Genomic DNA, 21,057 nt, shown 5'->3' with positions numbered 1-21,057 from the left:
GAAAAAAAACTCAATAGTCACAGAAATAACTTGAATCTGACAAAAGTAATAATGAATAAAAAATCTATGAAATTTAATTAATGAAAGTCAGACTGCTATTTATCCAGACTTTAACAGAATTATTTAAAAAAAAATACACTCATAAAACAGGCCTGGACAAAAATGATGGTACCCCTAGAAAAGACTGAAAATAATGTGACCAAAGGGACATGTTAATCTGAGGTGTGGCCAGTAATTAGTATCACAGGTGTCTACAATCTTGTAATCAGTCAGTGGGCCTATATATAGGGCTACAGATCGTCACTGTGCTGTTTAGTGACATGGTGTGTACCACACTCAACGTGGACCAGAGGAAGCAAAGGAAAGGGTTGTCTCAGGAGATTAGAAAGAAAATTATAGACAAGCATGTTAAAGGTAAAAGCTATAAGACCATCTCTAAGCAGCTCTAAGATTTAAGATCCATGGGACTGTAGCCAACCTCCCTGGACGTGGCCGCAGGAGGAAAATTGATGACAAATCAAAGAGATAGATAATACGAATGGTAACAAAAGATCCCAGAAAAACTTCGGAAGAGATTAAAAGTGAACTTCAAGCCCAAGGAACATCGGTGTCAGATCGCACCATCCGTCGTTGTTTGAGCCAAAGTGGAATTAATGGAAGACGACCAAGGAGGACACCATTGTTGAAAATAAATTATAAAAAAAGGAGATTGCAATGTCTAACTTTCATTGGTTACGTTTCATGGAATCTGACAAAAGTAATAAAAAATAAAATTTCAAAGTTATTTCTGTGACCATTGTGTGTTTTTCTTCAACCGAAGGGTACCAACAATTTGGTCCACGTGTGTGTGTGTGTGTGTATATATATATATATATATATATATATATATATATATATATATATATATATTAGTCCAAAATGGAGACACCAAGGACTGTTTTACTGCTTAATATCCCAGGGGTGTTAACAGTGAAGGGCAGTGCTCAGTCACACTCATTGCTCACGTTTGTGTCCTGACTTAACTCCCTTGTCAGAGCCTGCGCTGGACTCTTTGGCCCTAGTCAATCCCCATACGTTCCAGCTGTCGCGGTTGTGTCAAGTGTTGGTGCTGATGCTGCTCACGAGGAGGAGTCAGGAGACCAATCAGCTACGGCTGCCCTCCTCTGCGTGCAGTGAGTCTTAGTGATGCTGGCTCACACTTCCAGCGGCTGGAACATGTCTCGTGTGGCTCTGTGTGCTCTCCTCGTTACAGGATTTGGACTTTGTGATGTCGCCCTACGCCGCCCTCGTACCGCTGATTCTGGTTCTGCTTGTGGCCCAGGCTGCGCATGGAAGAAGAGACTGGGGCAGAAACAAGCGTTGGTCTGCGTCCTCTGAAAGCCCCAAACTCGGGTCGTAAGTATTATTATTCCATTAGACCATGTTTGTTTTTTAAAGAAACCTATGATGGTCTACACCCGAAGACACGACGAAAAGCTGATAAAGCGTTTTCTTGATCGTGTTAGTCGTGAATAAAGATGTGAATGAAGGTACACAGTATGTGCGCACTTTGGGCTTTTCGACGAGCGTTTCTCCCTCGCGAGTCGCTCTCTTAACAAAACTAAACAAATAAACACTTCATAAGTGAATTTGAGCAAGTCAGTCATGATAAGCACCGAATCAATTGATCCAAACTTTACCAGGGCAAAATAAGATGCTCATTTAGTTGGTCGAAGGATAAAGCAGGAGATGAAGTCTCCCTTTACTGTCTTGTCCCTGAGCGATCTAGAACAGTGTCAAAAGCCAGAGGAAAAAAAACAACAAAAAAATAAAAAACAGCTCTCCCATATTTGTTTCTGATCAGATGTTTTTATCATGAGCTCTAGAATCCCATGGGGAATCTCATCAAAAGCCATGTATATAGGCCACCAGGATGTTAGTTTCAGTAACTAGATGAGAAAGTTGTGTCCTAGGTCATGGCATACTTAAACTCTGTACAGGGATGTACATCATCTCTTGTACAGTATTTTTTATCTTAAGGGTATGCATTCTTAACTCTATCTCTGCCCTCTTCAGACCTCTGTCCAAGAAAGTGTTAGATGGGACAAAAATGCGCAGTGAGAAGAGTAGCCACCTGCTGAGTATCGATGAGCACGACTTCACCCTGAGACCGGCCTTTGCAGGTGCTTACTCAAAATCCACACACTTTACTTTCTCATTTGGTCCATTAATCCCCGTTGTCATATAGTATTTAGTTAAATGTATTCTACACAGTGCTGCTCCATAACTGTGTAGATGTAGCAGGCCTGAGACTGACAGATGTCTTAATAGATGATCACACTTGAGAGTAGATCTACCTGCGTGTGTAAGTGTAATCCATCAAAACCGTGGTCCTTTAGGTTTGTAGGCACCGCTCTGAGCCACCATTAGAGCTCTGTATGTGTTCACTCTGGAGGGGCTGCCCTGCCCCACATGGTGCAGCTCTACACTCCCAGGTGGAAGCAGCTGAGAGCTGCTGTGTTTTCTCGTCAGTTATTGTTTTGAGATGCCTTAGTGTATCTGAATCTGCTGTGCTGTGAAGAGGCAGGAGCCAACTCTGATGAAATCAACTCTCCACCGAAACTAAACACTAACGTGAGGAATTTTCTGAAACTCAAATGTTGTCAAATGTTTAGACAGAAATGTAATATAATAAGGGGATGACATGTGGATAATAAAAAGTTCAAAATACAGTGACAGATAGTCATAGTTCTTATGATTGGAGATTCTGATTCAATTTGATTGTTGCCTTCTGCTTAACAAAAACTGGTCAAAGAAACCAGATCCGACTCCATGGAGAGTTAAGCTAGGAGTATGACCTTAAATTCCAGAGAGATGGGAAGGGAAGATGCAGCACCTTCTCAGCAGAGGCTGTATCCTTAGTGATCTTTCAGGTTTAATATTCACAGTGTGTGTGCTCTGTGGTTACAGGGTCATCTAGAGACTCGGGCACTGTGCTCTTACTGCATGCTCCATTTGTAGCCGCCCACTCAAGTGCCACTGCCGATTACCGTGCCAGTGGCAATTGTGATTGGAGCTGTGGTGCAGAAACAGTCACAATATTTCTGAACTTAACCAAACTATATTTAACTTGTAATTTATATATTATGGCCTAAACTTAGTTTTTAGTCAAGGACTGATGGAAACTATGGGCCAAAAGTGTAAAGCTCCTGGGAGTCAGAGGAGGGCCATGGTAAAAATGCATTTCCTACTTGGATTTATTGTGCCACATTACACAAATAATCAAAGCAGTAAAGGCTCATCAGTCACATGAATATGCATATTGCATATTGCATTTCTCTGGTGGTTTTGTGTGAACATTATGTCCTGGATGTGAGAACAGGCCCTGCGGTGCCAGTGGGAGTGGATGTCCAAGTAGAGAGCTTGGACAGCATCTCTGAGGTCGACATGGTGAGTCTGTATGCTATGTGTTCAATTGAATTGACACTTCATCCAAATTGCCTTTTGAGTATGTGGCAAGCTGTCATTTGTATGTATTTATTTTTTGAGGATTTTACCATGACGCTGTATCTGAGACACTATTGGAGGGATGAGCGCTTGTCCTTTCCGAGCTCCATCAATAAGAGCATGACATTTGATGGGCGACTGGTAAAGAAGATCTGGGTTCCAGATGTATTCTTTGTGCACTCTAAGAGATCCTTCATTCATGACACCACAACAGACAACATTATGCTGAGGGTGTATCCTGATGGACAGGTGCTCTACAGCCTCCGGTCAGAACATCTACTATTGCGTTCACATTGCCAATGTACATATAAATAATGTATAACCACACATTCAACTGTTTATTATATCATAGGCACTGTTCCTAAATATTGGTTTATCTGAAAAGGGCAGAAAATAAACTATTCTGATATTGATTAAAAAGTATGCAATAATTGTCTGTGTGGTGTCCCTCAGGGTGACAGTGACTGCTGCCTGTAACATGGACTTGAGCCGCTTCCCCCTGGACTCGCAGACATGCACGTTGGAGCTGGAGAGCTGTAAGTGTGGTTCTGCTGTATTCACCTCAAACATGAATGAATCAACACAGGCCTTAGTCATCTGGGAAGCACCACTGCCTCCTGAAAGCTCCAGAAAGGAGTGTGTCCTTCCTTGGTAAAGTTCAACTATTAATGTTAATGCTTAACTGTTCACGTTTGGTAGAGGTATTAAGCCACCAGTTGAGTTCATGAGTTCATGAGTGTGTTGTCAGGTGACTGAATGTTTGCGGTTCTTGATAGCTGTATATTGTGGACATGGTGGTGTTGCAGATGCATACACAGATGAGGACCTGATGCTCTACTGGAAAAGTGGTGATGAGTCTCTGAGCACAGATGAGCGTATCTCTCTGTCCCAGTTCCTCATTCAGAAGTTCCACACCACATCACGCCTGGCCTTCTACAGCAGCACAGGTACAGGCACATTTTGTTCTCCACAAGACACAGTACCTGCATTCAGGTGTAGAACTATATTGTATTTAAAATAAATCTAGACAAAACTGAAATTCTGTCAAGTCAAATCATGTGACAGGGTTAATAACAAATGCGTGCCTGTGTCCAGGCTGGTACAACCGTCTGTACATCAACTTCACTCTGCGGCGCCACATCTTCTTCTTCCTGCTGCAGACCTATTTCCCTGCCACTCTCATGGTCATGCTGTCCTGGGTGTCCTTCTGGATTGACCGTCGGGCGGTCCCTGCCAGGGTCTCTTTAGGTCAGCATGTAAATTGGTTCACAGTAGATTACATGCAACACACACGGCGTTATGAGCCTAGATGACTGAACCTGTTTCTAAGCTCTCTGATACCTGTGAGCATGTATCAGAGAGCTAAACTGTGCCTATGAACACATTTAGTTATAGCATTAAATGTTTGGAGTGAGCCAAAATAAAATTGTGCGCAGGAATCACAACGGTCCTGACCATGTCCACCATCATCACTGGGGTCAACGCCTCCATGCCCAGAGTGTCCTACATCAAAGCTGTGGACATCTATCTGTGGACCAGCTTCGTCTTTGTCTTCCTGTCTGTTCTGGAATATGCTGCTGTCAACTACCTGACCACAGTGAGGGACGGTAGGGACAGGCAGCTCCGCGAACAGGTACCATTTACACTGCTCACTACCGCGATAATTATTATTGAATGGTCTGAATTGTACTGGGCCCGTAATAAATACTTTATCATTTATTGTTGACTTTAGACTGACCAGATTGCCAAAAGATCAGTTGTGTAAGTTTGGGGCTCTATAGAGGAAATTCTAAAATTATGTCATTCAATACTGATACACTTACCATAGTATAACAGTACATCTTTGAGAGAGCAAAGGTCACATGGGCATGGTTCTCCACTGGTACTTTTTGTTATAATAGTTTAAAAGCTAAGCAGGGCCTGGTTAGTACTGGTATAAGACCGTTGGGAATACCAGGTGCCGTAGTTGGGCAGCAGTGGCTCTAGTCTAGTGCATATTGTTGTACCATAGGCAAGGCATTTCAACCACCTTGCCAATAGTAATAATAATGCCTCACACTTCTAGTATGCTCCACAGGCTTGTATAGGCCTCTCAAAGCGCTGACTGAATGTGGTGTGAGTGAGTGCTGGATGGAACTATACAATAGTAGCTTACCACCACTATGGACTATGGTGTATTAAATGAAAACAAAATTGCCTTGTTGTAGTTAACTACATTCAGTGTAGATAGTTAGTTAGTTTATTCAGACACACAGAAAAACAAACAAAACAATGTCACAGTCACGCACACAGAATCCGTCCAATTGTGACTGAAAGTCATTGGCTTATTTATGCATTTATTTATGCATACATTTGTTTTGATATTCATATGGTTATGGGGTTTATATTTATATATATATAATAATCATTAGTAGTCCAGTAGTTATTATCATGATCATAGGTGTTATTTTTAATCATCAACATATCATAATAATAATAATGATATGTTGATATTTTTAATCATCAACATATCATTATTATTATTATTACTATTTTGTTTTCTTATTACATAATTTATATTATGTAATAGACAAAGTTTATACTATGTTCATTAATGTTCAGTTCAGTTGTCATAGTAACAGTTATACTATTGCTCTATATTTTTCTAGAATTTTTAATTTGTACATTTTTTTGAATACTTTAATTGAAGTGCAACTTTTTAATTAATTGTCCAAACAATTCCATAAATTAACCCCTGTAACTGAGATGCACATAGTTTTTTTTGTAGTTCTTGCCATAGTTTTTTGGAAGATACCAGTTCCCCTCAGATTATAGCGACTCTCTATAGGTCTGAACAGCTCCTGGATACAGTGTGGAAGTGTTAGGACTGCAGTGAACTCCTTAGGACCTCAATTTGCCATACATCTACATCTCAAAGCCACTCACTACTCCTTTGAAGATGGTAGCCAAAGAAAATAAATGGATTGAGAGAAGAGTTAAAAAGGCATTTTTTAATAAATAGAGAAGATAAATAGGAGATAAATTAGTCCCCCATTCCTGTTCAAAAATGGATTATATCTCCAGACCTTAATCAAAATAAGGAAAATAATAGTGATAGGTAGTATGCTAACAGGTGTGAAAGCACCCATTAGGGGCCTGAACAATTATGCAAAATATGACTCAGACACAGTTCACACTTATGTATGTCAGTGTAGTTAGCTCCTCCCTTCAGATAGATATAAGACAGCGTCTACCAGCAATGTGACAATAATTGAAGAAACTGCTTGGATGAGTGGCAAAATGTCTTCACTCTAAAACTTAAGTCCAGTTGACATAATTGATTTTTTTTCATTCCCTCTCTTCCTCCCCTTTCTGGTGACAGAATGACGACTGCTCCTGCAGTCTGCCCCAGATCAGGACCATGATGCTGGATGGGAGCTACAGTGAAGCAGAGACAAACAGCTTGGCTGGCTACACCAGGGCTGTGGCTCCAGAGGACTCCTCGCACAAGCAGGAGCAGATGGTAGTACGCTTGGCTCTGGATCACCTCCCTCCTGAGGAGGCCAACAGGCCCCCCAGAGACTTCAGGATCCTTCAGAACACTCACACCATCGACACATACTCACGCATGATCTTCCCTGGAGTGTACATCCTCTTCAACCTCATCTACTGGTGTGTCTACTGCTAGTGCAACACCAGGCCAACTACTGCAACAGAATGCTGAAAGGAACACTTTCTACTGGCTACCCTCTACTGGATATGGGCTTTGAGAACTAAGTCACTCTCATGGCCACTCTCATGGCTCTGTTAAATGAACATTTTGTGAAAGTTCAACCCACAAAGCTTTTTCCGGCTGTCCTCTCTACTGATTCGACACACAGACCTGAGATTGAGAACTTCTGTTTATTTATTCATGTCTATGTATATTTATTTAATACAAATTAGTATCTTTACATTTAATGTAGGCTTTTTGAGTAAAGTTCATTAAACTTTTTTTTTTTTTTTTTTCCAAATTATGCATTGAAGGAAAGACACAGGATTTATTCATGAATATTTTCAAATGACTTATGAACAGGAATTGTCAATGCCCACAGTAAAAGTGTATTTCAGTAAAGGGTTAAAAAGGGTCATAATCATTTAGTAATAAATGTGTCATAATGAATTACTATTTCATGCTAAGGTTTTGCACAGTGTTTAGTTAGTTAAAGATAATCAATATGCTTTCAGTATTGATTTACTTGCATTTTATTTTGAAGGACCAGGAAGTGGTCACAATGCACAGTATAGCCTACTTGTTGATATCCAAACTGGTCCTCCTGTGTTTAAAATCTTGTCCACACCTTGGAAAGCAGTTACTTTCCACTCCACCACAGTTGCAAAGAATTGTAATCGCTCCTAAGAAGACTGTAAAAGGAGCAAGATTAGCACCCTATGATAGACATTTTAATGATATATCCTCTTGGAGAATGGCTAAATCAATTTAACTGATTCAGGTTATAAGTGTACTATGTAACTTTTCTGGTGAAGAGCAGGCCACATGCTCATCTCCATGGAGATGTTATTGCTAGGAATATTCTAATAAGTGTATAACAGCCTAAAGTAAGAAGAATGGCTATAGCCCTGAATCTAAATTCCCTAATTTTGAAAAATAAATACTGTCAAATCTGCCAGCTCCTATTTCCTCTTGAATAGAACACAATAGTCTACATGCTCTCATCTGTAAACCTGACCCTATGACTCATGGGAAACGCAGTCCGTGTTCAAAGGCTCAAACAGAACTTGCCTGAGGGTCCCAGCCGGACTTACCCACCCAGTCAGACGGCTCTGCCTCACTAAGTCTGCCTCTGAAGGACCCTAAACTGTCCTATTTAGAGTATATAGGACTACAGGCTGGATACGAAGGGTAAAGGGGCTAGGCCGAACTGATCTGGGAAATATATCCAAGTTATGTTCACACAAACCACAATCAATTAGGCCACAGTGTAGCAAACAGACACCTGTAGTCTTGTCATCCTCTGGTTCCTTGAAGATCGGATCAAAACCACACATCATGGTGATGTGGCTTTAACTTAAGTAGCAGTTTAGAATTATCATTATGAAATTCTTATTTATAATAATTATTTGTAGGCTAAGGACACCGACCATAAGTCAAATAACAAACTAGCCTGTTGAAAAATGGTTCATGCGCGTGGCGTGTTCTGGGACATGCCCGAAGAGGGAGGCGGCAACTGCGCGGGGCCGCGGGACTGGGAACAGTGTTCACTGTCCGCGACGCGGACACTTCACAGGACCATAGCACAGGACACAGGACGTGTATGTTCTCAGAACATACACGAGCCAGGCCCAGGGGCTCACGCAGAACAATCTCTCTGGATGTGGAGGTTAGTGTCATGTCGTCCTACTTTACCTGACTTGGTTTGGCATTTGTTTTGATTTCGTTCCTGCGGACTCGGAGTTCGTTGACTGATCCTCGTAGGCTGTTGTTGTTGTTAACGTAGAGACATTGCCATAAGTGTGTGGACTGTAAAAAAGTTCACTTGGCGACATCCCAGGTGTTGGTCCAATATTTCCTTTATTTATCTCGTTCAGAAACGTCCGTTGTCCGGGTCCGTAGGCTACGTGTGGTCATGGTGTGGCCCCATCCCGTCTGTCACTGACGGACTACTAGCTTCGTGCTAATGTTATTTTGCTTGGTAGAGGTTTGTTAAAAGACTGTCAAAGCCTGTCATTCCTTTGCAACAACAACAAGGGCCTTTGGCTCATCCAAGTGGGAAAGTGATAGTGCGCTCTGCTTTTGGAGGTGTAGGCCTACGCAACTAAACAGGAAATGCGCGTTTGAGTGATTATCAGGACTTTTTGGGGTCTCCAACTTGTGGAGCACCGCTGTGAATGCGGGTCTTTGTTTGAAGTATTATTCTACGTAACTCAGTCTTTAAGTTTGAGGGTCTATGTTGTGCACCGAGTAGGCGTAGATTAATTTATCTATTAGATTTGGAAAAAGACAGAATAGGCCTATGTAAGTTTTTTCCATTACGTTTACAGGGAATTAGAATCTGTAAACCAGGTCTTAAAATTGTAGTTACAATTTCAAATAAAATAAAATAGGGAGATTTTCTAACAATTTAAAACCTGAAATAATCTGTAATGCTGTCTTCTATAATATCATCTGCACTGTAACTTTTCTAGTGATGGGTCCATCATGTAGCGGTCTTTGTTGCTTAGAATGTCCACAGTGTGGCAATAAACATATTTAACTTCATGGAGACAAGGAGGTAACACTATTAGGCCAGTTACAAGTCAGAACTGTGGTGATGGACAAGTCCAGGAGGCATGTTTTTTTCAAGATATTCTTAACAGCACACAAGCCAAAAACACCTCCATGAAAACAAGTAGGTTTCCAGGAAAGTTACATATTGCACCTTTTAGCATGTGATAAGTAAGATATGTGAATCCTGAATCATTCAGAAGACTGTATAAATAGGACTAAACACTTGCCTAGGCTATAATTAGGCAAGTGTAACATTACTTTTTAGAAGTTGTTATTCCTTCTATCTATAGGCAGAACACCAACAGGTTTATTTTTGACCCAGCTAATCAAAGATCTAATCTGTTCATATTTGGGGCATAGGTGCTGACAATAAAAACTCAAAAATCACCTCTGTTTGCAGAAGATGTTCCTGCAGGAGTATATGTCTGACTCCGGTGTCGAGTGAGACCCAGAGAAGTTAGGCACTGCCTGGGGTCAGAGGTCAGGCCTAAAATCATCAGTAAAGAGAATGTGATTAAGTCTGAGTGCAGATGCAGAGATGGGACTCATGCCTGTCATTGTTAGAGCTGTCATTCTACAGTGCAGTCAAGTCAATTTCCTAATTAGGAATGAAAACTGGGTTGATGTCTTGGTGAGGGGGCACGCCTCTTGTTCCGCCTCCCAGCTGACCCTCTGCTTTATCAGCTGGATATGTTAGTTACTGTGTAGTGTAGTGTTAATAATGTACGTCTCAAATGCACTAAGCACTTTATTGAGACTTAAAGGTAAGGTATATAGGATTTTTTGACTAATAATAGTCAAATTGTTAGTTTCTATTTTATTGGTTCTCAATGTGATTGAAAATACAGTTGAAAATACAGAAAGCAATATGTACTCTTCACTTTGGATTCAAACTTGAACGTGAACAAAGTTAAAATCTGTAAATGTACAAATGAAAGGTTTCACAATCAAGCTGTAAGGGTACACACTTTCTTCAATATTGACTGTTTCATTTGACCATTTTAATGTTATTTGCCATAAATTGACCGCATTATTTTTCCAGTTGGACTTGAAATCTGTCTGGTTTTGGCTGTTCTGAGGAGCCTCAGCGTGTTTGCCATCAGCCTGTAGTTGCCGGTGGGCAGGCCCTCTTGTAAACACCAATGTGTTTTCTGTTCACTGCACCAGGACAAAAGGAGTGCATCATGATGGGACTCAGAGGGGCAGGGTGGGGCTGTTCTGAGCCACCCTTCTCACTCACTGAAAAAAACACTGCTGCTTTTACCTGGCTGCCAGTGCGTTTTATACATGTGATACTATGACAAAGGATTGGTACACTTTTGTGTTGTCTTGTTTGTCACAGGTTACCACACACGTGTTACATTGCCATTGCTCACTAAATTAATTTTCCCCTTGATTGTGTAATTTTCCCCTCACATTAGCCTACTTTAAATAACTAATAACTTTAAATTCTTTAATAAAGTGGTGTTTTTCATGAAAGGGCCACCAGGACCAAGTAGAGCATAGTGTAAGACCTATTTGTTTTGGTGAAAAGGAGAGGCGTGATGAAGGAAGAATTCCCATGACATCAGCATTCCTCACCTGAGGCTGATGACCCCAGTGAACTCGGTGTGACTCGTGACTCTTGGGAAGAAGTCTGAGAGGCAGAGCTGGGCGTGGACAGGTCAGGAAAAACGTGTCAGCTATGGTCTGTGGAATCCCCTGGTCAGGGCTTGTTGGTATTCTCAGTCGCACATGTTTCTGAAGGAGTGCAGAGTTCTTAAGTGTTGGCACAAAAGCCGTTGCCTAGCTGCAGTGAGAAGCCCAGCGGCTGCTGTCAGAGGGCTTTGTGTGAACAGGGTTCCACCCCCCTCTGTAGGACAGTCTCCGTTTGGCCCACAGGAGGGATGGAATCTGTGCATTCACCAGCTCTGTCTTTCAGGGATGTTGAATCCAAAGAGGAGTGTTGAATTGTGCCTAGGCAAGGCAAGGCAAGTTTATTTGTATAGCACAATTCGTATAACGTAATTCAAAGTGCTTTACAGAATAAGAAAGACATTAAAATCACAATACAACAAATCAAAACATAAATAATCACAAAAAAAAATCATCATAAAATTAACATTAAAGGAGAAAAGTCTTATGCACAGCTGAACAGAACTTTTTCAGGCCTGGATTTAAACATTGTCAAAGTAGAGGCCTGTCTCACATCTTCAGGAAGATTGTTCCAGGTTTTAGCTGCATAAAACTGAAATGCTTATTCCCCATGTTTAGTCCTGACTCTGGACACCAACAGGAGGCCAGTCCCTGAAGTCCTCAGATGCACTAACATGTCAGAGATGTCTGTGTAGACCCTTAGTCATCCAGGTCTGATCCATAGCAAACAATGAAGTTAAATCTGACATATATATGTCAGATTTAACATATATAAATAAATAACATGTCAGAGATATACTTTGGTGCTAGGTTTGGAGAGACTTGTTCACAAGCAGAGCTGCATTGAAGTCTATTCTCTGAGCCACAGGAGCCAGTGCAGAGACCTGAGTACAGGACTTATGTGCTCATACGTCCTGGTTCTAGCAGCATTCTGGATGTACTGCAGCTGTCTTAATGCTCGTTTGGAGAGGCCAGTGTGCAAGCCCTTACAGTAGTCTAACCTACTGGAGACAAATGCATGGATAAGTCTCTCTAAGTCTGGTTTTGACAGTATACCTTTGATTTTTGCAATGTTGAGTCCATTATTATCCCTAGATTTCTAGCCTGATTTGAAGGTTTTAGAGAGAGTCTGGAGGTGACTGCTAACACTTTCTTTATGTTTCTGTCGGCCAAAGATGATGACTTCAGACTTAGGTCTGAGTTTAACTGAAGAAAGTTGTTTTGCATCCACACACTGATCTGTTGGATGCAGTGACAGAGTGAATCCACTGGTCCATATTCACCTGTTGTCAGTGAGACATAGATCTGAGTGTCATCTGCAGAGTTGTTGTAGGACACATTATTGCTGTGTATTAACTGGCCTAACGGCGACATGCAGAGATTTAACAACGGGGGTTCCAGGATTGACCCCTGGGGAAGGCCAGAGGCATTTTATCTGAGACACATTTTCCAATTTCAACAAGTAACCCCCTGTTTTCTAGACAGGACGTGAATCAGTTAGTGCCATACCAGTGATGCCCACCCAGTCCTCCAATCTCTGTAAGTGGATCCCATGATCGACTGTCAAAGGCAGCACTTAGATCTAACAGGATCGAGGTGTTGCCTGCATCAGTGTTCAGGCAGATGTCATTTGTCACCTTGATAAGAGCAGTCTCAATGCTGTGGTGGAGTCTAAAACCTGACCGGAAAACATCAAAGGAGTTGTTCATTTGGAGAAAGTTAATAAGCTGTTGGTAAACAATTTTTTCGAGGACCGTAAAAACGGCCTACTTCATCAACTGGGGCCACAAGAAGACATTCCTTACACACAAACGCTGCGATCCTTTTAATTGACTTAACTTTTTGTGCTTTTACCTTAGAGTCCCATTTTGACCCATGCTGACTGAGTAAAATATTTTTCACCTGTGCTAATAAGCTTCAACACACTTTTGCCCATAGAAAAACTATACTTGGGCTTCAGGTGTTTCCCAGTATTTACCAAACAATAGCAGTGCTCTGACTCAAGTAGGAGATGCCCTTAAATCGTAATCTGAACAATACTGAACATCCTGGTCTCAGAGAGTACAGACCACCTGCAGGAGACAGGTGATGGCTTAAGTGCAGCAATGTATTAGAAGAGCTCTGATCACAGTGCTCTTGTTGGGACATGCTCCACTGCGTGTCTGCTGTGTCCTTTGGCGTCTTTGCCCTCCTCTTTCATTCCCTACTATAAATCAAATCCATGTCTGCTGCAAAAACAATGATTTTTCAGTACTGATTTTCATATGTTATGAAGCTACCATGAGTTGCTTATGGGGGTCATTTTTGGCCTGTTACAATATCGACTTATTGTTCAATATATACAATTTGGAACATTATAATTTGGGCCATAGTTATGCCTTTGTACAATTTCTTTGCAATAGTGGGGAGATTTTAGCCACTTTTATTTGATACAATAAAGTTTGAGCTGTAAAGGGTTGAATAAACAAGTTCTATGGCTAATTATTGGTTAATTCTGTTATTAATTTGTTGCAGCTGAGACCTTTTAATGATACAGCATATGTAAAAATAGGTTCACTGGGATTATCGTGCTTTGTATGTGGCATAAAGTAGTTTCAGTATTATCGTTTTGCAATATTTCTGTGTAGCAATATATCGTTCTTCAAAATGTTTTATTGTGACAGGCCTAGTTGGAGATGAGCGTCTCTGAAGGACTTCGACATGCAAAACTTTTGTGAATTGTAATGAACGCCGAGAGAAGGCTGCTGCTGGTAGAAGTTTGTAAATACTAGTCACTGCAGGAATGTTTGTAAGAGCATATCTGAAGACCTCTAAATCACAGCTGGACTGAAAAGAACATAGGCATAGCCATAGTACAACAGGTTATGCCATACAATTCTGAGGTGTTATGAATTCTTCTGTATGTGGACAGTGAACATGTCCAAGGATTACAAACTGGGTCAAATGAAGTATTCCTAAAAAACATGAGGTAGATTTTCTGTCATTTACATCACAGAAAGCTATTCTCCTCTATGTTAATATAACTATATTTATAGAGCTTGAGTGGATTCCGCACACAAGACCAAAATAATTTTAGACCATTTGAAAAGTACTTCTGAGTAGGCCTAATCCCAGCACAGATGCTGTCTGTTTCCTGTTTGCCATGAGCTGCATAGCCCATCCACTCCATGTGTTTCCTGTCCCTCAGCACAGGACCAAGATCTGCACCTGCCCAGGTCGGAACAGAGCAGCATGAGTTAGAGCTCCCCCTGCAACCCGTCAGCACACCTTCATGAGCCCGCAGAATGAGGTGCACGCCCTCTCTGAGCGCCTCCTCGTAGCCTCTCACAAGGGACAGCTCCAGAATGTGGTTCACCTCATCAACAAGGGAGCGGAGGTGGCAGTGACCAGGGTGAGTGCAACGCTGGAGTCGGCTTCTATAAATCTGTTGTTTTTCACAATAACTCTTGGAACTCTGGAAAAAGTCACAGCCTGTGCACTGTTGTAGTAACCACACTTGCCTGTTTCATGTATCTTTTAGTTTGGCCGGAGCCCTCTGCACTTGGCAGCTCACAAAGGGCACATTGAGGTTGTGCACGTTCTGCTTAGAGCTGGCTGTGACCTGGATATCCAGGATGATGTGAGTACACACTTTCAGCTGACAGCTGCAGATCAGACTGACACCCAAGGCCCACTTTTGTTTCATCGTCTTCAAATTGCACACTTTTGAATCTACCCCTAAACTTTGCGCTTTGTTGCCCAATGACTTCCATTGGGTTGGAGTGGGACCCTCTGGAGTGTCCCCTCATGGGCCTCCCCTCAGGCTGCAGAACCCCCTCCCCGGTGGAGCAGTGGTCTGTGGACTGGCTGTGGTCTGGAAGCCGTGCACCGGAGCAGCAGCAGTGGAAGAACTCTGAGCCCTGGGGGGCACTGAAGGTTAGCTCAATACACACGTGGACAAAATTACTGGTACCCGTCGGTTAATGAAAGAAAAACTTACGATGGTCACAGAAAGAACTTGAATCGGACAAAAGTAATAATAAATAAAAATACTATGAAATTTAACCAATGAAAGTCAGATATTGCTTTTAAACAATGCTTCAACAGAATTATTTAAAAAAATAAACTCATGAAACAGGCCTGGACAAAAATGATAGTACCCTGAACTTAATATTTTGTTGCACAACCTTTTGATGCATCACTGCAATCAAACGATTTCTACAAATGGCCTGCACATTTCTCTCCAGAATCCCTTGATAGTTTTGAAATTTCATTGTACCCTGCACAGATTCAAGACACCCTGTGCCAGATGCAGCAAAGCAGCCCCAGAACATAACAGAGCCTCCTTCATGTTTCACAGTGCTCTTTTCTTGATATGCTTCAGTTTTCCATCTGTGAACATAGAACTGATGTGCCTTGGCAAAAAGTTCAATTTTTGTCTCATCTGTCCATAGGACATTCTCCCAGAAGCTTTGTGGCTTGTCAACATGTAAACAACACGTAAAAAGGCAAATTTCAGTCTGGCTTTTTATGATTTGTTTTCAACAATGGTATCCTCCTTGGTCACCTCCCATTAAGTCCACTTTGGCTCAAACAATGATGGATGGTGCGATCTGACACTGATGTTCCTTGAGCTTGAAGTTCACCTTTAATCTCTTTAGAAGTTTTTCTGGGCTCTTTTGTTTACCATTTGTATTATCTGTCTCTTTGATTTGTCATCAATTTTCCTCCTGCGGCCACGTCCCAGGAGGTTGGCTACAGTCCCATGGATCTTAAATTTCTGAATAATATGTGCAAGTGTAGTCAGAGGAACATCAAGCTGCTTGGATATGGTCTTATAGCCTTTACCTTTAACATGCTTGTCTATAACTCTTTCCTTTGCTTCCTCTGGTCCACGTTGAGTGTGGTACACACCATGTCACTAAACATCACAGTGACGACCTGTAGCCCTATATATAGCCCCACTGACTGAGTACAAGATTGTAGACACCTGTGATGCTAATTACTGGACACACCTCAGATTAACATGTCCGTTTGGTCAGATTATTTTCAGTCTTTTCTAGAGGTATCATCATTTTTGTCCAGGCCTGTTTCATGAGTGTATTTTTTAAGTAATTCTGTTGAAGAATGGTTGAAAAGCAATGTCTGACTTTCATTGGTTAAATTTCATAGATTTTTAAAATTTGTTATTACTTTTGTCAGATTCAAGTTATTTCTGTGACCACTGTGAGTTTGTCTTTCATTAACCCAAGGGTACCAACAATTTTGTTCACGTGTGTATGCTTCTGCCAGTCCTCCTCCAATGCTGCTGCTCTGGTCCAGCCCGCTGACCTCTAACCTTGGTCCCTGTTTCTTACTACTGCATCTATGTCTTTTGGCACAGCTGCTTTTCTCTGCTGTCTTCATACCTGGCAGTAACATGTTTCCACAAGGAGCCTGGTGTCTAAACCATTGGAGTGACTACAGGGAAAGACATGAGTGCCAGGTCTGAAACTCCTCCTCTGGCTCATCTTCTTACTGCTCTGGTCACACCCAGTGTGTTCTATGGCTGCAGGGCTGTTCTGCTTTGGCTAAATTGGGATGTGACAGAAACACAGAAAATGCTTCAAAATGTTGATTGTGTTACATTGTGATGTGCTGATTGAAGGATTATGATTTGTATTGCAGGGTGGGCAGACGGCACTGCACCGGGCTGCTGTACATGGGAACACTGCAGTCATCAGCGCTCTGCTCCAGGAGGGATGTGCTCTGGACCGGCAAGACAAGGTACTCCCCAATTCATCATCATCACAGACACAAAAAACAGTTAAACCACCATCTAGATATAATCATAATAATTTCTAATTTAATTTACGTTTAACTGAAAGGATGGAAACACCGCTCTCCATGAAGTGTCCTGGCATGGCTTCAGTCAATCAGTCAAACTGCTGGTCAAGGCTGGAGCTAACGTTCACGCCAAAAACAAGGTCTAATGATTATACAGTTATATACGGGTAGTTATATATTTAAGATATGTGTGGTACTCAAGGCCTTCTCTGGGAAAGTTACATGCATTGAGTGTTCCTTATGTTGGTCACAGGCAGGGAATACAGCGCTGCATTTGGCCTGTCAGAATGGACACACTCAGAGCGCCAAGGTCCTGCTGCTGGGGGGCTCCCAGCCCGACACACGCAACAATGTCAGTGAACCACACAAATAGAGACAAAATCAACTCAACTGAATTAACTTATTAATCTTACATGTCAAGAATAGGAATGGTCTTTTCTCGTTATTTGTGTGTTGTGTTATTGCATGCATTACAGTGTAAAAACTTAACTGGTATAGACTCTGTATGCTTGTTGATTGTCATTTGCCATTGCAGACAGGGGACACGTGTCTTCATGTAGCAGCACGTTACAACCACCTGCCCATTATGCGTATACTGCTGGGTGCCTTTTGCTCAGTGTCATACAAAAATCTGGTCTGTCCATTTTTTATGTCTGCCCACCACAAACTATGTGAGAGAAAACTAAGTGTACATTTATTCACCTTGATAGGCTGGGGACACGCCACTCCATGTCGCAGCTGCTCTTAATCACAAGAAAACAGTCAGTCTGCTGTTGGAGGCTGGAGCTGACAGTCGCATTTGCAACAGTGTGAGCCTCTAATCGCCTCAGATCAGAGAGATCACATAATCTCTGTTTAAGGGGCTGACAGACCAGCTAATAATGCTCTCTGTGTCTTTATAGGCGGGCCATACTGCACTAGACTTGGCCAGAGAGCACAACAACCCCCAGGTGGCGCTTCTCCTCACTAAAGCACCACAGGTACCATTAAAGTCACTCTCAGTGAAATGAAGATAGTATGAATGCTTATTGAAAGACTCTCATGTATTGCCCTGGATCAGAGCTTTGTCCGTGGCAGGAGTGCCAGGAAGAGAAGAGAGAAACTGAAGGCTGAGGGCCGAGCTCAGTCGGTGCCCAGAGATGAAATGCTGCCCTTGAAGGTACAGCATATACTATAGCATTAGCTATAGTATCACATGTGCGCTATGCTCAGTGTTTGAAAGATGCTCTGATTTGGTGACTGTCTTTGCCATGTTACACCACATACTAGTACATCTGAGCATGTTACAAACCAAATGTAGTGAAACATACTTCCATTTAGAGCTAACATATTTTTGATATGTGTTTTGTCTCCAGGAAAGTGGCTCTGCAGCAGATGACACGCCTAGCAGCGAGTTGGCATCTAAAAAGACTGATGAGATCAAACAAGCCAACAGCAAACAGACTAAAGACAAGAAAGACCAGGGCAAGGTATTTCTTCCTACTGCTTAAACATGGATACAGCGGATAATGCTAAAACTGAGAAGTTTGTATGTGTACAGCAGTCACTGTCTGACCCCTTGCGACGTAAAGAGGCCAGACACAGCAGCACTCTCCACAGGCGAAAAGGAAAACTACGAGGAGTGTCCCCTCACAATTCCTTACCTCCTCACAACTACAAGGCCTACCAGCTGTACACTCTATACCGTGCCAAGGATGGCAGGGTTATGCAGGCACCATTGAGTGGCTGTCGCTGTGAACCTCTCATCAGCAAACTAGAGAACCAGCTAGAGGCAACCAAAGAGGAGATGAAAACTGAGGTCCATGCTGTCCAGGACCTGATGAACGCAAAGTTAGGCCAGCTGGACTGCAGCAACAAGCACCAGGTATGAGCCCTTCTCAGTATCCAAGCACCATACAGCACATTCTTAATATTATGACATGAGTTGAGATGATTTTTAAATTCTGTTTTTAAACATTTTTTATTGCATTTTAGTATTTAGGTTTTAAATGTGCTATGGAAATGATGATGTTGTAAAATGCAACTTTTACCTTTAGTGTCTTGCTTTAGGTGCAAAAAATGTGAAATGAAATGTTGCTGTGGTTTATTCCAGATACGAGCTCTTGAAAAGCTAACCCTGGAGAGAGTGTGCGCCGAGAGGAGCCAGTGTCTGCAGAGGATTGACCAAAGGGCCATTCAGGAGCGTCAGGAGAGTCACAAGCGGCAGGTGACCACTTCATTACCTCCAGACGGAGCAGCTGTTATATATTTATACTTGTGTTGTGAATGTACCCTTACTTCTTGTCAAAGCAGGTGTCTCTGGTGAATGAGCTGAAGGGCTGGTGTCTGTCCAAGCTTCAGAACATGGACCCCGGCTCCTGTGAGACTGATGGTCCGAGTGAAGCAGCCGTGCTCACTCTGATGCCTGACACAACTAGGACTGAGGCCTCCCAGGCTGGAGCTACAGGTACCAGAACTCCAGAGGCAAGAGCAACCTCTGCTAACTACTTTGTGGTCCGTTTGGATACATCTGCAGGTAAGGATTTCCAATGATAAAGATCTAGAGAAGACTAACAAAATATAACACAAATACATTAATAGATTTTTGAAATGTTCATCTCCATTCTGAAGATCATATCGGGGATGAATGTGTTTTAATGAAAATGTGTCTTTGATACACATTCATTGTTCATGTTGTGATTTTTGTACAGAAGGAGTAGATGTAGCCTCTGATCCAGTAGTGCGGCCCAAGCAGCGAACCATGCTCTCCCCAGACCTGAGGAAGGACAAGGACCAGGCAGGTTCTGATCTGGACAGCAGCAGAAAGCACCGTGCCAGCAGCCTTGACAGAGCCAAGAGCCGCCGGAAGCACTCCCAGGGCAGGATTAAGAGTAGAGGAGGTGTGGAGGTGTTCAGGGAGCAACCTGATCTCTCGCTGAGTCAGGAAAGGGACAGGCATGCTGTGCAAGTGACTCAGCACTTGTTTGAAACTGTGTCCATGCAGATGGAGCGCTGGTATGAGAGGAAGCTGCAGGAGGCCAGACGGCAGGCTGAGCAGAAGGCTCAGGCTGACCGCGCCACGCTCCTAGACAGAATCACACACCTGGAGGATGAGCTGCGAGTGCTCAGAGCGCAGCAGCACTGCAGCTGATACAGCATGTGCTAGCCTAGCATGTATTAGCCATGTGCCCATCAAAGCTGCCATTCTACTATGCCTACTATTCTAGTACTGCCTAGACTCATAGGTCCCTCTGAGGAGGGTGGAACAAGGCACAGTGGACAAAGAAATGCCAGCTCTAACAGTTGAAGGACGGCGCTCTCAGAATCTGGACCAAACAGTAGTGATTATGCTCCAGCCCACAACTGAACACAGGTATAACCTTCAGAAGCAGAGGTGTTTTAAGATTCATTTCAGTGTAACAGATGTAACTAACCTCTGTTGTAAAGTGATTCAAAACAGTTTGACCAGTGTTTAATAGAGGGACAAAATATAGTTTTAGCGATGCAAGTAGAAACAAAAGTGAAACATTAGATTTTTAGTACATATTAAGTTACACTCATATTCAGCTATTTTTATAACTCATTTTTGTGTATTGTGAAGTATTGATGACAGTGAAATTGTTTTGATATGAGGTATTACGTTTTGATGAAAAGTACAGTAGAATAAGCTTGAAGTGCAGAGACTAACAGGCTTGCACTGCTGAAGGGTAACTTCCCATGTTTTTTTTCTTCAAATTAATTACATGAAGCGTGTTTAATAAACAATCCGGAAAGCATTGTTTTTATTAAAAGAACCTGCTGCCTATAGTTTTTCCTAACAATCTTATATAAAACATTGTTTGAGAACTTACATTAGTCATACCCATCAACATGTGGCCACTGTCAGATACACACTGGGGTAGTAT

At 42.2% G+C, this 21,057-nt stretch overlaps 2 protein-coding genes across 4 annotated transcripts; both read left to right on the top strand.

Annotated features, from left to right (window-relative positions):
- The first annotated feature begins 1,169 nt into the window (after positions 1-1,169).
- Positions 1,170-8,134, top strand: LOC117392830 (gamma-aminobutyric acid receptor subunit rho-2-like). The gene is made up of 9 exons (XM_033990988.2): positions 1,170-1,395; positions 2,056-2,162; positions 3,362-3,429; positions 3,529-3,752; positions 3,940-4,022; positions 4,293-4,433; positions 4,582-4,734; positions 4,923-5,119; positions 6,848-8,134. Exons 1-9 carry the CDS (start codon positions 1,268-1,270, stop codon positions 7,151-7,153), a joined length of 1,407 nt encoding a protein of 468 aa, XP_033846879.1. The 5' UTR covers positions 1,170-1,267; the 3' UTR covers positions 7,154-8,134.
- A 551-nt stretch (positions 8,135-8,685) lies between these two features.
- ankrd6b (ankyrin repeat domain 6b) lies at positions 8,686-20,962 on the top strand. 3 transcript variants are annotated; one of them, XM_033991073.2, is made up of 15 exons: positions 8,686-8,846; positions 14,556-14,759; positions 14,889-14,987; positions 17,015-17,113; positions 17,215-17,313; positions 17,427-17,525; positions 17,709-17,807; positions 17,884-17,982; positions 18,076-18,153; positions 18,234-18,332; positions 18,529-18,642; positions 18,714-19,037; positions 19,266-19,379; positions 19,466-19,688; positions 19,864-20,953. In XM_033991073.2, the coding sequence occupies exons 2-15, from the start codon at positions 14,640-14,642 to the stop codon at positions 20,301-20,303; spliced, it is 2,106 nt and encodes a 701-aa protein (XP_033846964.1). In that variant the 5' UTR covers positions 8,686-8,846; positions 14,556-14,639; the 3' UTR covers positions 20,304-20,953. The 3 variants fall into 3 exon arrangements, with proteins under 3 accessions (XP_033846964.1, XP_055088101.1, XP_033846965.1); XM_055232126.1 differs by having other exon boundaries at positions 8,708-8,846; positions 18,717-19,037; positions 19,864-20,962; XM_033991074.2 differs by lacking the exon at positions 8,686-8,846 and having other exon boundaries at positions 14,712-14,759; positions 14,889-15,283; positions 19,864-20,934.
- The last annotated feature ends 95 nt before the right edge of the window (positions 20,963-21,057 follow it).

Source organism: Periophthalmus magnuspinnatus, chromosome 24 (assembly GCF_009829125.3).
Source record: "Periophthalmus magnuspinnatus isolate fPerMag1 chromosome 24, fPerMag1.2.pri, whole genome shotgun sequence".
Classification (NCBI taxonomy): domain Eukaryota; kingdom Metazoa; phylum Chordata; class Actinopteri; order Gobiiformes; family Gobiidae; genus Periophthalmus; species Periophthalmus magnuspinnatus.
Note: the sequence above shows the minus strand (reverse complement) of the source record. Positions and strands in the feature narration are given on the sequence as shown.

Bases quoted from the DNA above. Each gene is read 5' to 3' on its own strand.
- LOC117392830 (XM_033990988.2), top strand. From the start codon at position 1,268: ATGTCGCCCTACGCCGCCCTCGTACCGCTGATTCTGGTTCTGCTTGTG. The intron at 2,163-3,361 runs GTGCTTACTCAA...ATGTGAGAACAG, and splicing joins CCTGAGACCGGCCTTTGCAG to GCCCTGCGGTGCCAGTGGGA. The intron at 3,430-3,528 runs GTGAGTCTGTAT...TTATTTTTTGAG, and splicing joins GCATCTCTGAGGTCGACATG to GATTTTACCATGACGCTGTA.
- ankrd6b (XM_033991073.2), top strand. From the start codon at position 14,640: ATGAGCCCGCAGAATGAGGTGCACGCCCTCTCTGAGCGCCTCCTCGTA. The intron at 14,988-17,014 runs GTGAGTACACAC...TTTGTATTGCAG, and splicing joins ACCTGGATATCCAGGATGAT to GGTGGGCAGACGGCACTGCA. The intron at 17,808-17,883 runs GTCTGTCCATTT...TCACCTTGATAG, and splicing joins CAGTGTCATACAAAAATCTG to GCTGGGGACACGCCACTCCA.